Consider the following 16,331-nt stretch of genomic DNA (forward strand, 5'->3'; position numbering starts at 1 on the left):
CTAGAAATGGAGCAGCGCTGGCGTTAGCGCGGGGTTCTGGACTTGGCCTCATCTCCACCCCAACTTGTAATGCCGGAACTTGAAGAGGGCTGCAGGCAGGTACCGGCAGCGATCGATCGAGTTCCGGGCCTTACTACTGCTAGTACTATCACTACTGAAACACTGCCTAACATGCAGGTGGACGTGGAGTCCAGGCACCTGTAATGATACTAATTGCGAAGTGCTTGCGAGTTCGAAGGATCGCCACTTGCTGGCAGGAGACCATGGAGACAAAGAACCGACGAAATAATGTCGCAGGCTTGGAGTACTCAAGGCTGTGTTAGAGAATAATATTACATCAGTTTAGGCACTACCTACCTAGGTACCTAGGTATTCACTTCAAGTTTAGGTACCTAACCTTTCAGGTTATTATCGGTCAAGGCGAAAGATCTGCGTGTAGATTCCAGCATGATACACTGCTTGGAAGTACCTAGGTAGGTATCTAGGTACCTAACGTATTATCTCAATTCAAAGCTCCATGCCAGCGACACGTTACCGGAACTCTAGCACCTGATGAATGAGCAGCTGGTCAGCCTTACCTCACCCAACCCATAACGATGGGCAGGTGCACTGTGTAGTGGGCTGACAACGGAATATACCGGTATCCGTTCGTCACGTGCGCGATACAAAGTGGAATGGTGCTCGAGGTAGCTTTGGTCACAGGTGCCAGCCCTGCTATTTCAAGACCCCGCAGGGATGAATAAGGTAGATAGCTCTAACATCAGCCTGGGTCAAAGCCGGAATCAAAATCAAACAGATTCGCACCAAGAGACCCAGGCATAGAAGGGACATAGGTGCCAGGACTTACTAGCACGACTACGGTACATAATCATACGTGCGCACTACCGAATCAGAGGCAGGCAGAAACCCTTGCACCGTAATACGTAGTGGCATTTTCCAAGCCGGTAGCGCCCCCTCCAGCCCTGGCTGCCAATATCTACTATTATTGGTCAGCAAGTTCGGCCAGGGTCTGCGATTTTAGTAATTCCGCTTCCACCTGGACGATTCAAAGTTGTGTTCCTGTTGCTCGTGGTTTTCTGCGCTTACTGCAAAGTCCTCAAGTCCATGAACCACCTTCAATACCGACGCTCCTTTGATCCAGCAACGAGCCACCATGTCGCCTTCCGTACTCATGGATCTGTCGGATGACTTCACTTTCCCGGTCGCAAAAGCCCCTCCATCTTCGAGCCGAACTCTGCTCCTCTCGCCACCGTCGCTCTCATCCCATCAAGAGAAATTGACCGCAGTGCTGGCAATGCACGATAGGACCAAGACAGACATGCAGATGCTGGATAGATTATCGCTCGGTCTGGTATCCCTCCCACAGTCGACGTATGACCTTATCATGATCCTTTCCGACGCCGATGGGACTCGCCGCGAAAGTCAGAATTTAATAAATCGGGATATGCTCGCTTCGCTGGTCAAAGCCCTCAAAAGCGGAGGACAACTGCGCAGTCAGGATGGACAATTCGGTAGCGTTGATGGCGTGGAAAAGAATGAAGCCATCTTGGCAGGCCTGTCATTCCAGCCTGGGACGGGATTTTCAAAGCCAGACTATGGGGTGCAGGAGTCCGTTCCGTTGAAGTTTGGAAAGAAGAAGCCTGCGCAAGCCGTAGGCGGACCCAACACAACCAATGGCACAGTACCGCTCGCGCTCAACGGCAAACGGAAGAGCCTGGATGCGGTTCCTGAAGGGGTTGGGTTCGATGATGGGACAAATGACTCGGACGATGAATTGATTGATGAAGATACTTTGCTGGACGGGGAGGATCTACAGAGACCTCTTAAGATTCGTATGTTCATCACACGCCGCTATCTGTGGGTTCAGGATCATGCTGACATTTACAGCTGTTGAATGCAAGCCGAAGGCCAAGCGACGACGCGCATGTAAAGATTGTACATGTGGACTCGCAGAAAGATTGGAAGCAGAAGATCGAGCTCGACGCGAGAAGGCCGATCAAGCTTTGAACACGATGAAATTACAAGCAGACGACTTGGCTGAAGTCGACTTCACGGTGCAGGGCAAAGTTGGAAGTTGCGGCAATTGCAGTCTTGGAGGTAAGAGAGAGCCCTCGTTGTCCTGACATGTTTATCTTGCTTACCGTTTCTCCGTCCAGATGCTTTCCGGTGCGATGGATGTCCTTATATCGGTCTTCCCGCCTTCAAGCCTGGCGAGGAAGTGCGTCTCTTGAACAACGATATCCAACTTTAGACTTCATAGGAGCATTTGCGGACTGGATTGGCGTTTCATGGCGGACGGTGATGGAATTGTATGAGAGGCTGGGATACAGCTGGTACATCAATGGTGTACAATGAATGACATGTAAGCGCGTGGCGATAGAAAGCCTTGGAGCCATGACCGGACGTAGGTCAGGATGTTTCCAATTCGACATCTCGCAGAGTGAGTGCCGTTATTTCTGAATCTATGTTCGAACCACTAAAAACCGGGGGATAAATACGCCGGAATATTTCCGAGGCCACCTTGTAGAGAGGAGAGAAGAGCGAGGAGATGAGAGAGGCGGGTTGACGAATGGTATGTGGCGGGAGATAAGCGGGAGGGTTTGCCGCTGCCAGTCGTCGAGTCCCTTGCTCGGGGTTTCCGCTGACTCCGTAGGATTGAGAATTGGTAGAATTGTAGACCGGCAGCCCGTCCTACAGAGTTATTGCCGGACTGCGACAAGAAGATTATTTCGCCATCCTGACGGTTCCTGGAAGTTTCACACTTTGGCCTTTATTACCTCGTGTGTCTCATCTCATCGCAAAGCACCCTTGATCAAGTTTCAATAGGTCTCCTCCCTGCTCTTGAGAGGCCGTTCTGCTATCGCCGCCAGCTGGTCCTTTGCAGCTGTAGCCCATCGGCAGCCTCATAAATCCTTTGTTCATCGACGTTCGACCAGCAATTTACAATCATGTCTTTCTCGTCGCTAGTCCAAGATCTTGCCTTTCGCGACCAGGCCAATGCCAGAGACAGCTCGGTCAGCCTTGACAACCAATCCACTATCTCCCGACCCTCACAGGCGCGGTCCTACACCTCAACCGCGGCGACGAGCGTCAGCATTGCAGGCGACATTTCGAGTCAGCTTCATGCTGGATACAGTCACCCATTATCAAGAGCATGGCAGGCAGAGAGACAATTAACCAAGGTATGTGGGAACACGGCCAGCTAGTAGACCTAGCAGTATTGTGCGCTTGCTAACACAGTGCATCCAGTCCATGTTGATCTACCCTCTCTTCATCACCGACAACCCCAACGAGGTCACTCCGATCCCTTCGCTGCCCAACCAAAACCGCCTCGGCTTGAACAAACTAGTTCCATTCCTTACACCGTTGGTCCAGAAGGGTCTGCGATCGGTCATTCTGTTTGGGGTGCCTCTTGCTCCTACCGCGAAAGATGCCTTGGGCACTGCCGCCGACGACCCTGAAGGTCCGGTGATCAAGGGCATCCAACTGATCCGTCGGCATTTCCCTGAACTGTTTATTGTCGCAGACGTCTGCCTGTGCGAGTACACGTCTCACGGCCATTGCGGCATCCTACGTGACGACGGGAGCTTGAACAACGCCATGTCGGTGGAGCGTATCTCGGACGTCGCAATGGCATACGCTCTTGCGGGCGCCCACTGTGTGGCACCGTCAGACATGAATGATGGGCGGATACGAGCGATCAAACTCAAGCTGATCGAAGCCGGCCTCGCCCACCAAGTCAACCTGATGAGCTACGCGGCCAAGTTTTCGGGCTGTCTGTATGGCCCTTTCCGTGATGCCGCCGGATCGTGCCCCTCGTTCGGCGACCGAAAATGCTACCAGCTGCCTCCTGGCGGACGGGGCCTGGCGAGACGGGCCATTGCACGAGATGTCCAAGAAGGTGCGGACATCATTATGGTGAAACCCGCCTCGTCGTACCTGGACATCATTTCAGACGCCAAGGAACTTGCAAAGGACATGCCGGTCGCCGCGTACCAGGTCAGCGGCGAATACGCCATGATCCACGCCGGAGCCAAAGCCGGGGTGTTTGACCTCAAGACTATGGCCTTCGAGAGCACAGAAGGTATCTTGCGAGCCGGCGCGGGCATCGTCGTGAGCTACTTCACACCCGAGTTTCTGGATTGGTTGAATGCATAAGGGATACGGTCTGTGCAGCGATCATGTGTGTTTGTTTGTGTCTCGTAGCGGGACCGGCGTATGGGAGCGATGAAGGTGGTTGCGCACAAAATGAGTCTTGCGGCTGGAACCGAGATTTGGCTGATGGAAAAAGAAAAGAAGAAGAAAGAGGCCGCAACTCGGCCGGTGAGAAGAGATGTGCTACTTTGCCCTCTGCGGTTGCAAGAGGGTGGTATGAATATTCGAAAGAGAATTGACGCAATTGACTCCCCGAGCCAAACCTCTTTGTCCAAACTAACACTTCTTTTTGTTGCCCTTACACAGAGATCCCTCTATACTAGTAGTAGGTAGTGGATGTCTGGCGTCTGCCTCCATAAGCTCTTGAAGAGGATGAGCCTCGTGGCATAGTAGGGCCAGTCCGGAGAGGGGTGGGCTCCTTCTACAGAGATCTAGCAGCCAGGCGGGCACGATCAACTTGAACCGGACAAGAAGCAAAGGAGGGAACCGCCCACGGAAAGGAAGCGGATCGCTTAATAGCAAGGACACAAAGATCCTCGTTCACGCCCTCTCCTACAGCTTCCTAATGATTCGTTTTGTTGGAAAAGGAGAGCAGTTGATAAAGGTTTCGTCAAAAGTGTACCACGTACTCGTATGTTGTTGATGTAGCCTGGCTTGCCTAACGTCATCTGCTACGGGCATGCCGATGATATGGAATCGGGGGCGGTATTTTCCCTATGGTGTGCGACACCAGGGAAGATAAGTATGTATGATCTTTCTCATGTCTTTCGCGTCACATGTTGTTTGCCTTCTTTCGTCTCTCTCTGGTTATCAAGCTTGGAATGTCGGATCCATTCTCCAGAGTGCTGACCGACTGTCCTCTCAAGCTCTGCTCTTATTGACTGCCTTCCACATGCTGACTGTTGGCAATGATGATATCATAGCTCGGCTCGGCTGTCTAGCAGCTGGCTTTTCTCGATTGTAGTGGCACAGACGAGATCCCCTGGTTGGGAGGAGCATAGTCATGAATCTGGGATTCGCCCGTTGATGGGTGCTGCATTGCCTTATCGCGGAAGTACAGTAAGTGTAGACGAGGCCAAGCCCGGATTGTGCCCGTTTTGTCTGTTTTGCTCCCCCCAAAGGCCCAGTTAGACAGACACTGACACATGTTTACCATTGGTTCAGAACGTTTGGAGGTATTGCAGCTCAGCATACAATGCCGAGTCATCGGCTGGAACGACGAAAGTGGTAACTGGCCGTGGAGATACGACGCTCAATTGTTGAACCTTTCCGGCTCCGGGTCCTGGGCCTTTTGGTATGGTGAAAAGGTTGGTTTCGACCTGTGGCTCTTTGTGGTCAGATCAGACCAGCCGAAGCGACTGCTCAAAAACCGCGGATCCCAGCAGTCAGTCGGAACGGATGGGCTTCAGTGTTCAACACCCATTCGTCCAGACTGATGAGATTGGGCTCGCTGAATAACAGGTAGAAGTACTTCAACGTTTCTGCGAACCAGAAACTCTCCATGTCGTCTTGTCTTCTCGCCAGGACTTTTCTGACCATCAGTCCCTTCTCGTACCGGTCCTGGTCGTATGTCTCCATTGTGCTCAGGAGAGCCGCGTGGCCAAACGCAGAGCGGGTATGTGCGATGATGGATTCGAACATGGACCAACCAACCTCGCGCCAGTGTTCGTTGCCGGTCATCCTCCACATGACAAAGACGGATTCGATCGCCTCGGGCCGCAGCTTGTAAGACGGGTCCGACACCTGCAGAAAGCCGGGTGGGAACCGATACTGGTCGCAATCCGCATCCTGGCAATGGGCGGGACGGCGGCTTTCCTGTTCCCAGTAGGAACCGTTCCAGTCACATTGTCTGCCGTCATTATCTGAACACGGGAGCGCCGTGAAAGCCTCGGGCATAATGCCTGTCGGACTGTTGCGGTACGCCCAGACACAGCCGTTGGTGATCTGCTCGCCGATGTGGAAGTCGTCGGGCTCGTTGAAGATCCGCGATGCCATCGCGAACATGCCTCCGGAGAAACAAGCCAGATGTTCTGTCCGCGGTTCAAGCAAGGTCTGGTTGACAATCCGTGATCTAGTAACGATGCCGGGGAAGATCACCTCGGTCTTGTCGGCGTGCGGGATGAAGGCTCGAAACAGGAGATGTCGCTTGATCTGTTTGGATGCCGCCTTCCACATCGATTCGTAGATCTTGGTCGTCTTGCCTAGCAGCAAGTGGGTCTTGACCAGATACTCGTAGGCAGAGTCCGAAAGCGCACCGAGGGAGTAGCGGAAGTTTGCTTTGACGAACATGGGATCGGTGCCGTCCGTGGCACTTGGAATGACAATCTCCGGCCACAGCCCCACAATGCTGGATTGGTCCTGCGCCCGAGCAAAGGTGTTGCTCAAGAAGTCGACCGTCTTCATGTATTTCTCGTCTCTGGTGATCTGGGAGAGTCTGGCAAACTCCAGGTACAAGCTACCGACATCGGCTAAGGGAGCGCTGTTGGAGGCCATGAGTACGCCTCGCTTAGCTCCCAGTTTGCAGTGAGTGCATGGCATCCCGTTTGCAGTCCGGAAAGCCGAATGCAGCATATCGCCCAGCTCCACCAATTTGGGAAGGAGGCGAGCGTCGTTACTGAGATCATAAGCCGCCATCAACCCTCCCAGATAACGAATGGTCGATTCGAACAGGTTGACGTCACAGTCGCCTGCCGTGCCGGTGAAGTCAATGGTTAGAGTGGCGTTGACCGCCTCATCGAAATCATCGTCGAGTCCCATGATGTATAGGGTGTCCAGAGAATCGACCAGCGTGGCTGACCAACCACAGAACTGTTGTTTCCTACTTCCGGACAGGGGCATCAATCCATCCGCCATCCAGGCATGGTCTTTGTAGCCCGTCCAAGCATGTAAGAACTCGCGTTTGACTGCATTCTGGCGGGCCGTCTGGATCTGAGCTTTCCGTGTGAACTTGTGCTGGATCCTGGTCGGTTTTGATGGGCTGGTTGAGAGAAAGCTAAGGATCACAAGGAGTGTGAACAATGCAATGGCGATCTTGACGCGTTTCCTGGGCAGCATGTTTAGCCACGCCATGGTCACCGTTCGGAGATGGACATGGGCGTGAGGAGTTGCTCTTGTGAGGGTAAGAACAAAGCCCTTTATGGAGGTCAGTGGACAGAGGGCACGACGATGATCAATCAGGTCATGATCCAGGCGAAGGGTAAGAAAGGCAGAAAGCTGTTCTGTACAGTATAGAGGATGGAGAAGGAGATGGTTAGTCGGTGTGTATACAGAAGAGAGACAAGGCGGAGACCCCAACAGCCAAACTAGCAGACATTGCGGGAGCAAACCAATCTTTTAACATTTGACACTAGTCAACGGGAGTCAAACATTGTCTCCTTACTAAGGAGCCGCAGGGATGTGACAGTTGAGACACCAACTGGCACGCCTGCACCGACGTTGATCGGTTGGCGCGAGGTATGTTGCAGTTGATGTCGTGAAATGCTTGGAATGAAGGGAAAAGGAGAAGTTGAAAGGGGCTGCAGGCGATTGGTCGGGAGGAGAAATGCCAAGCTTTAGTCGTCGCCGGAATAGGAAGTAGAGTGGATGAAGTTGAAAGGGAGGAGAGCCAATTGAAATCATCCTGGTAATAATACGGGCTGGTGTTACAATACATGTACCGTATCCTTTGTTCCTCTCCCTTATTCAAACTGTACCTATACAGCCTCGACCTTACCATATTTCTTCTTCACCACTACAGAGACTACGGTCAACAGACTCCATGCTTCAACTACAGCACTGCTCTATTGTTGACACAATCTTCAAGTTGAAGTAATACAATGAAACATAAGGTAGATTGGAATTGCACAAGGTTTTCTTGAAAGGCTTGCTTTTGTCAAACACCCGACTTTTTGTTCTGATACAAGTCTTCTCCAGAAAAGAAGATTCGTTTCCATCCACTCTATTGTGGCGTCGGTGGCGGTATCGTCGTGCTTTGACTACTTTGCCTCGAGTTTCCTGTCTTCGTTGACTTGTTGGCACTCGCTCCGGCCTCTTGTTCCAGAAAATGCTGCCACAGCTCTGCCAGTGACTCCTTACTCGCCGACGATGCACCAGGGCTAGAAACACCCAGGCTGTCCGGGCCGAAGTACTCATGGTGCAAAGCTGGTGTGCTCGGCGTGCGGTGGAAGAGCGGCGACCCGGGGAGTCGGAGGGAATTGGAATTCGAGGCAAAGGTGTTGGAGCTGCCGTGGCCTCCAGGCCGCGCGAGGCCGGCTTGTTCGCGTTGTTCGTCCGTCCAGCCTAGCAGGGCGGCGATGAGTTGGAGGACTTGGAATTTCTTGGGGTCGGCCCGGTCGAGGGCGAGGAATTGAAGGAAGTGGTTTGTGACGATTTGTCTGGATAGGAAGAATTTGGGAGTTGTCAGCATATAGAGTAGAGTACAGAGAGGGGATCACGATGTCATGCCGAAGATCTGCAGGAGGGTGTATGGGAAGTCTTGGGCAATGGGTCTGTAGATCCAAAAACCTTGCCCATCGTGCCATGGAACTCGGTATCTTGAGTCATGTCTGGTTGTTGAGTGTTGCAAAGCGTCGTAGGACAGGCAACCCTCCGAGGCCTCGACGGCACGTCTTGTCCATCGATGGGTCTCAATTTCCCCGTCCACAACACCAATGCAACACACACCGACACGATGGTCACATAGTGTCTGAATCTGTAACGACGATGGCCACAGGAGTTGGGAGATGTAAGGGAAGAGGGAAAAGGAAGACATGGAGAAAAGAGGAAAGAAACCAAAGTATGCCTCACCTGTCCACATTGTCCTCTGGCTTGCCCTTCTTGAGAAACCTCAAAGCCTTGGTAAGATGGTCGTTGAGAATGACCGCCTCGTGCCTCAGCTTGCCGATCAGCAGGTTTTTCTCCTTGACCTCCTTTTCGAAAGGCAAGGCCCTTTCGAGTTCCTTCTTGGTCTGCTCCAGCTCGGCGACAGTCGTGTCGTGTTTCGTCTGGAGTTCGTGCAGCTGTGCGCGTAGCTCTTCTTGCTCCTTCTGATTCGCCTCGACGAGTTCCTTCAATTCTTGCTTTCGAACCGATTGGATCTCCTGAAGCGCTCTCTGCAATCCATCGACAGTGTTCGTTTGAGTGTCACGTTCGCTTGCGGCTTTCTCGTACGCCTCTTTCAGGGCAGAGACCTGCTCCTCCAGATCGACGTTCCGGTCGGCCAGATCGCGGCGCATAGTACGTTCCTCCATGGCCAGGACCTCCCAGTCATGCATGGCCTGTTTGGCACTTTCGAACTCCTCGCGAAGGTACGCCTCCTGGTCGACGAGCTCTTCTCGCTCCTTCAGCCAATTCTGCTGGGCCAGCGTCAGGCGATTGCGCAACGTCGACAGTTCTTTGGACTGCTCCGCCGCTTTGGTGGCAAGGTCTTGGTTGCGTGCCGTCAGCTCCTCGACCTCGGCGGACCGCGCGGTATATCGTTCTTGGAGTTCGGATTTTTGTTCTTCCAGCTCGTCTATCTGGGTCCTTGCTTGCGCCAGGTCTTCCTGTTCCTTGTCAGTACGCCGAGAATGCCCGGGAGATGAAGAAGTAGTATTATAGAAACAGAAGGAGAGGGCTGGACGGAGTTACTGTACGTACTGCATCGGCCTTGAGACGCTCTCCAAGCTGAGATCGAATCGTGTTCACCTTGCCAAGTAGCGATTGGTATTGCTCTTCTGCGCTTTCCTTCTCGGCTTGTGTCTCCGCCAATTCGCTTCGGACAGTCTCGATGTCGGTGGCATGTTTGGACCGTAGTTCCTCCAGTGACTGGCGGAGCTGAGTGACTTCAAGACGGAGGGCATCGCGATCTTTGACGAGCGCGTCAAACCGTGCTGCAGCATCGTTGTTGTCGACGGATTTCTCTGTTTCGTTCACAGTCCTGGCATCCCCATTTGTCAAGGCTGCGGAACTTGTCTCCTCCGTCGTAGGTATGCTTGGTTCTTTTTCTGGTATTGGTTCTGGTTCGTTGACAGACTCCTGCTTGCTGTCCGCGTGCACACTCGCCTTGGTGTCATCTTCTAGTTCTGTGTCCTCGCTCTCTTTCTCTGCCGTATCCTTTGTCTCTAGTTCGTCGCCAGGATCAGGAGTTTCGGGCTCGACGGCGATCGTGGGAGCATCTACTGCCGGGGACGGGGCAGTAGTGCCTTTCTTCTTGGACTTTTTCTTCTTTTTGGATTTCTGGTCTGTTAAACAAATGTCAGCCAACCTGCATTCCGTCAACATCATTAACGTCAACCGCACCTCCTGGGGGCATTGAAGCCATATTCGTGGACGACGTAGTACGTTCACAATGCTAATGGTGTTCGTCAACCGCAAATGTAAATAGTATATGGAAACGTTGTCCGAACTCGGGATGGTCGTCCAATTCGCAAGACGCCGCGTGTCCAATTGTCTGCTTGGCGCATTATTTGCATACATGTATTGATGGCCGCCTCATTAGATATCTACATCTACCTTCGTCTCTTATTGCATCTTGAAGACAACACCATTTATGTACCGAATACGTTGCAGTGACTCAATCAGACATACCTCCCACTACCAACAAGCAAACAATGAGTCTCGCAGCGCTGTTCCCTGCAGGAACCGGGGAGGTTACCATAATGATCAAGGGCGAGTTTCGACACCAACTCCTGAAACCGCACCGAGACATACTCGAGCTCACTCTTGTTTGCTGGTTGACTCTTTCCTGTTTGAGTTCCTGCTGGCTGAGTCTCTGCTGGACCCGAGGCCGGTGGTGCTTCAGATGGTCGTCGGACTACTCGACTTTGCAATGAAGAACTTGAACGCGGTTGCCGACCCACCGTTTCTTACGTCCATTCCAACATGTACCCTGACTGGCACAGCACTATAATGGACCCGGATTCCCTAATCCATAACAGATCGACTTGTCGTCATGCATCAGGCATGAAGGGCAAAACACATGCGTTTCCTGGTTGCATCACCTATGCTTCCATGACGAGTGCTAGCGCTCGTACAGCTTGCTTGAAGATCCATGATGCACGGTAAGGATTGAGCAGCAGTATCAAACTCTGTCAAACGGACTGGCTGTCCATAATGGTGCGAATATCGAAGTGAGACTACCGGTGCGATGCGAATAGTCGCGTCTCCCGGACGACAGCAGCGAAAAGACTACATCTCATCGAAAGGTAGGAAGAGGCTGCATGTTGCAAGTCGTTGCAAGAGAACAATAGGTATTTTCTTCTTGAAGCCATCTTGAAGAGTTGCAGGACTGCTGGACATATCTCCGAGGAGTCGGCTGTCCGAAATATATGACCTTCGAGAACTGGATAGAATATCGCCGAGGATCACAACATGCAGGCCTTCCAGTCTTTTTCAGACTGTCGGCCAACCTGGCATCTTCAGACCCATTCTGTCGTTCCAATTACCATTGCAGCAGAGGGTATCCAAATCAGTCATCAAACTCTCTTTCATTTTCATCATTTCATCACTTCCGCAAACAACACTCTCATCCCCTTCAACAGCGTCCCTATCTCGCGTGACGAATTCAAACGGTCGACCACTTTATCCACCTTCGCACCATCCAGTCTCGGTTTCATATGTACCACAGCATACTTCCCCGTCGCCGTAGCAGGAACCTGTAACTCGAACACCGCCTCCCTCTCTTCATCCCCCTTCCCGCCCTTGACAGGCGGAAAAACAAAGACGATCTTGACTTTATTTTCATCGCCACTCCCTTCAATACGGCAGCCGAGATGTGTTTCCCAGAACCCCAATTCCGGCCCATTCAATCGACTCTGCTGATCCATTTTGGCAGCATATTCGCGCTGCGCCTGTAATTTGACCTCGATCTGCCGCTGTGTTTGTGCAATCGCGCTCTTCAGCCGATCTCGCGCCGCGGCTTGGTTGGCCTGGTGAGCTTCCAGTTTGGAGATTTGTGCATGCATCTCGTTCTTTTCGGCTTGTTCTCGCGCGAGGACGTGGTTATGTGTCGACAATGTGGACTGTAGGCTTGTGATTTGTGTATTTGCTGATCGCTGCTCCTCTATTCATTCCACACGACATAATGACCAGTCAGCTTACTTCGCTTTGCGACAGACACTCGTGCGAGCTTCTCAAGGACAGGCGATCTTTGTTTCTGGCCCTACTCACCGTGCAACTCTCCCAGATGCGCGCGGAACTCGTTCCTCTCTTCAAGAACTCGTTTCCTGCCTCGCTCAATGAAGGCGTCAAACTTTAAGCTGAATTCGGTCATGCGCTTTCGCAGGTCGTCAAAATTGAAGTCTACCGTCGGTAATTGGGTCAGAGGATTGTCTGAATAGGACATGGGGGCGTTTTGCGACTGTGATGTCCGGAATGAGGAGGTGCTTGCGGAGAAGCATGCTTGAGACATCGTTGCAGTCTTGCAGGGAAATGTTCTTTCGGTGATTGTATAGGCTGATTCGAGTGCGCGCGGCGGTCTCAATTGAATCGAGGTGGTTGATACCTGGTAACTATGCAAACCGCGAGTTCGCTGAGCATTGATGATGAAGTTCAGGTTGGCGTCTAACTAAGGGAACCACAACACGAATCGTCGTCCAGGCAACCACCACCAGTCTTGGCAGTATATTCTCAGCTTCATGTAGGCGAACACATCACATCTCTCATAGTAGCATACCTTATCGTGCGAGCAGGTACCTCAGGATCTACAAGGTAACAATGGTACTGGCATCATAAGGCCTCTTCGGCCTATCCCCGTCAATTGTACGAAGAAACCAAATACACGCCTACTAAACCGCGACACAGACAGCCATCCTATTTCATCGTGCCCGATTGCATTTCCTGCTCCAACTCCTCCCTCCCTTCCGTGTTTTCTGAGCTGGCATCCCCATTTGCCAGCTGCGACAGCATAGCCTCAATCCTTGTTATAGCGGCCTCCATCTTGTGCAACCTTGTGTTCGCCTCCAGGAGCTTATCGTCCCCATCATCGCTATAGTCGACGATGGAATCCATTCTTTCCCCTCTCATCATTTTGCGGTGATGGGGTGGATGACTACCTTCATCTTCTGCCTCGCTCGAGTCTCGGAATTCCTCCCTTGGGGATCCCTTTGGAGTCCTGCGGTCCTTGCTTTGGTGTCTTTCGGCTTTGGAACTGGCAGACATCCGTCGCTTCGAATCGCTTGCTCGACTGCTTCGTCGAGACACCGGGGCAGGGTTGAAACCTCTACTCAAATTGTTATTGACCGCTTTTCCTATCCCATCACCATATTCCAAATCATCCTCTTCAGCTATTTTGTCCAAGACTGGCTGCGGTGGATCAATGTCAAACACTGCATGGATGTCTCCGTGGACACTAAACCTCGAGAGGGCCCAGTATGGCGATTCGGCGGGTCTCGGCCCATTGGTATTCTTCCAATCTATTCTTCTGGCACGGTAAGGTCGAGGTTTGTCAGACATCCACAATGTCTTTCTTTCATACCAAGCAATCACCAACAATGTCGGCATATTGAGCGTCCGAACCGCTGCAACGTTGATTTTGTGAAAAGTTCGTTCCGAAACCACCAGTTTCAGCGGAAGCATGATGATCAGTGCGGCGATGTTGAACGGCGGCATATATGCGAATATGGCATCTGACTTCACCCCCTCGAAGGTCAGAACTGCCCGACGGAAAAGAATCTCCTGAATGGCATTGGAGACGATGCTGCTAAACGTGGTGGTCAACATTGAAACCAGGATCGTGAGGAACAGCGTGTTTCCGAGAAAGGCGAACAGCACCATCAACACCGGTCCCAACAGCCAGTGGAAATCGACGGACTCGTCGATACCGGTACCATCGAGCCCGAACCAAATCCAAATCATCCATTTGCCAATTGTGACAGACTAATCATGTTAGATGCTTCCTGAACGAGTCACCCAAGACTTACTGAATGGGCCCCAGCATGCAACCATTTCAGGCTCAACATAAATCCCGCGAAACACCAAACAGCAAGTGCAGTAAGAGTGAGAAAGTCAGACATCATTGCTCGCAAGGAGAGGAACAACATATTCTCCGACATGATGTTGAACGCCAGTCTTGGAATCAAAACTGGCGCTGCACAGCTGAGCACGTCAAGAGCCGTCCGGGCCCACAGGATGGAGTTGTCCTGGTCGTCGATTCGCAAAGCATGGAGTCGAAGAACAAGATATATGATGAAGATGGTGCTGAAAGTGGCATCCAGGAATGACCACAAGTTCTGGGTATAGACACCCCAGCCGTGTTCGAGGATGGAGGCGAATTGATCGAGGACCTGCCCATATTAGCTCAGGCTCTACGGTACAACCATCCGCAACATACCCAGCCAGCAGCGTACAGGTCAAATACGGCCTCAACCGGGGTATATCGCGTGTTCAGCCGACTTTCTCGACCCACCATGAGTGCAATGTACAGTGCAAGTAGAATGACGAATTGGAAGACCTCGATGACATTTCGGATCCGAGGCACAATCAAGCGGTATTGGTTCAGCAGGGGCGCTCTCCTGGGGTCATACAAGGAGATCGGTCTCTTCTTCCAACCATCGGGGATGATGTCGATGAAACTGCTTGGGGTGTAGACCAGTTTACCTCGGTAGATGGCATCCACGACTTTCTGACAAGCACTACTGGCCAGAAAGCTTTTGCTTGCACTCACAATCGCCAATTCGAGAGCAGTCAGCTTCTTTTCGATCTTTTTGCCGCTCCTTCTAGCTGCCCAGTGAATCGGGTGCGTGCTTTTCTGCACGATTTCCGGAGGCGCCCCCTGGAACGGGTCGAAGCCGGCGACCAGTATATTAGCCAGTTTCAGCAGGCCTCGCGGACCAGGGTTGTTTTCATTATATCGACGAAGAACCTTCTCGGCGGCCAGCTCGCACAGAAGCGCACGGGTGAGATTGACTGTCTGATGATGTGTCGCGAAGGACTGCTCACGGATGAATTGCATCCGGTTGACGAGCAGACAGTATACTAAGGCAGGGTCAGTAATAATCTTCACTGTCAGGATGTTGGAATAGTGGCCAGACCGAGCGAAAGGTCCTGTTTCCCGTAGATGGAATCGACCAGAGGCCGAACGACGGAGATGTTCATGCGCGGTGCTTTCAATTGTTCCAGCGAGTACGGGTCATCTGTGAGTGGTTGGTGGTTAGACTGATTGGAGACTTCCTACTTCTCGCTCTCCTGGGTCAGGTCAGCCTTGCTCACCAATGCTGTTGATGATATCTCTCCGAATCCTATTTTCCAGTTAGGTCAGCGCTCTGCACTCTTCACAGCGTCTGCTATCACGGATGGCATGGGGATTGGATGAGGGAACGAGCGCTTCTTACCGGAGAATGTTTTCATAGACATTGCAATCTGCATTCCTATACAGATCTGCCCCTGGAGGCGGCTCGGCCTGATCGCTCGTCCAGGTGCAATGAGGCGGATACAGCCCATCGCTATCGGCGTGATCTTCTTCGTCGTGTTGCGACGCCAGCAGAGCCTCGGTCTCTGTTCTTTGGCTATTCAGGCGGAACTGGCGAGTGAACCCGCGCGAACTGGACGATCTTGAACCGAACGGTGGCATTGTTTGTTACTCTGGCTGATCAATCGCTTATCGAAGTAGTTATGTGTGTGTGTGCATAGTGACATTTGACAAACATCCGATGTCATGTCTATTGATTAGTTCCCCTATACTAGTAGTACCTACCATCCATCTGAACGACTTGAATAGCATGCCATGATATGGATATGGATATGATGCCAGCAAAAAGCAATCATAAACCTGTAGTGCAGTGAGTGTCTCACAAACCGGACTACGTCGTCAGCCGGTAACCGTAATGAGAATGTCATTTTGGGCACTAATAGGATACCGATACCCAGCATACGCCAATCGGAGGGTTGACAGCACTGACACGATAACCTTATCAGACCAAGCTTTTACTAAGCATTGATATCTGGCAAGGCAGATGCTAATTTAAGATGCTCAATGGAGACATAACCACTTACTTACTAGGTACCTTACCTTTGCACACCATCTCACTCCTTGGGAAACGAGGAGTTGAGTGGCCAAAGAAGTGACGTTCGATGCGCTCCTGCCGTTGAGCTTGATCTGTCTCGATACAGACCGGTGCCAGGGGACGAAACGCGTGCGCGAAAGGATGATTCTGATCAGCGTTTAGGACTGAACCAGTATCTTCATCATGGCAATAAGGCGACCTACGAAGACCGACGCT

The 16,331-nt window shown here is 52.0% G+C and overlaps 6 protein-coding genes across 6 annotated transcripts; 2 read left to right on the forward strand and 4 right to left on the reverse strand.

Moving 5' to 3' along the window:
• Positions 1 to 1,153: 1,153 nt before the first annotated feature.
• On the forward strand, positions 1,154 to 2,251 carry A1O1_06256 (uncharacterized protein; the record flags this gene model as incomplete). The annotated part of the gene is made up of 3 exons (XM_007727135.1): positions 1,154 to 1,832; positions 1,888 to 2,097; positions 2,157 to 2,251. The coding sequence occupies 3 exons, from the start codon at positions 1,154 to 1,156 to the stop codon at positions 2,249 to 2,251; spliced, it is 984 nt and encodes a 327-aa protein (XP_007725325.1).
• Positions 2,252 to 2,948: 697 nt separating this feature from the next.
• Positions 2,949 to 4,158, forward strand: A1O1_06257 (delta-aminolevulinic acid dehydratase; the record flags this gene model as incomplete). The annotated part of the gene is made up of 2 exons (XM_007727136.1): positions 2,949 to 3,182; positions 3,250 to 4,158. 2 exons carry the CDS (start codon positions 2,949 to 2,951, stop codon positions 4,156 to 4,158), a joined length of 1,143 nt encoding a protein of 380 aa, XP_007725326.1.
• Positions 4,159 to 5,517: 1,359 nt separating this feature from the next.
• A1O1_06258 (uncharacterized protein) lies at positions 5,518 to 7,209 on the reverse strand (the record flags this gene model as incomplete). Its single annotated transcript, XM_007727137.1, has 1 exon — positions 5,518 to 7,209. One exon carries the CDS (start codon positions 7,207 to 7,209, stop codon positions 5,518 to 5,520), a length of 1,692 nt encoding a protein of 563 aa, XP_007725327.1.
• Positions 7,210 to 8,092: 883 nt separating this feature from the next.
• Positions 8,093 to 10,395, reverse strand: A1O1_06259 (uncharacterized protein; the record flags this gene model as incomplete). The annotated part of the gene is made up of 3 exons (XM_007727138.1): positions 8,093 to 8,528; positions 8,941 to 9,677; positions 9,772 to 10,395. The coding sequence occupies 3 exons, from the start codon at positions 10,393 to 10,395 to the stop codon at positions 8,093 to 8,095; spliced, it is 1,797 nt and encodes a 598-aa protein (XP_007725328.1).
• A 1,214-nt stretch (positions 10,396 to 11,609) lies between these two features.
• A1O1_06260 (uncharacterized protein) lies at positions 11,610 to 12,523 on the reverse strand (the record flags this gene model as incomplete). The annotated part of the gene is made up of 2 exons (XM_007727139.1): positions 11,610 to 12,175; positions 12,283 to 12,523. The coding sequence occupies 2 exons, from the start codon at positions 12,521 to 12,523 to the stop codon at positions 11,610 to 11,612; spliced, it is 807 nt and encodes a 268-aa protein (XP_007725329.1).
• A 401-nt stretch (positions 12,524 to 12,924) lies between these two features.
• Positions 12,925 to 15,682, reverse strand: A1O1_06261 (uncharacterized protein; the record flags this gene model as incomplete). The annotated part of the gene is made up of 6 exons (XM_007727140.1): positions 12,925 to 13,989; positions 14,034 to 14,396; positions 14,444 to 15,087; positions 15,144 to 15,245; positions 15,322 to 15,350; positions 15,444 to 15,682. 6 exons carry the CDS (start codon positions 15,680 to 15,682, stop codon positions 12,925 to 12,927), a joined length of 2,442 nt encoding a protein of 813 aa, XP_007725330.1.
• Positions 15,683 to 16,331: the final 649 nt, after the last annotated feature.

The sequence above is a fragment of the Capronia coronata genome (genome assembly GCF_000585585.1).
Source record: "Capronia coronata CBS 617.96 chromosome Unknown acBCG-supercont1.5, whole genome shotgun sequence".
Taxonomy (NCBI): Eukaryota; Fungi; Ascomycota; class Eurotiomycetes; order Chaetothyriales; family Herpotrichiellaceae; genus Capronia; species Capronia coronata.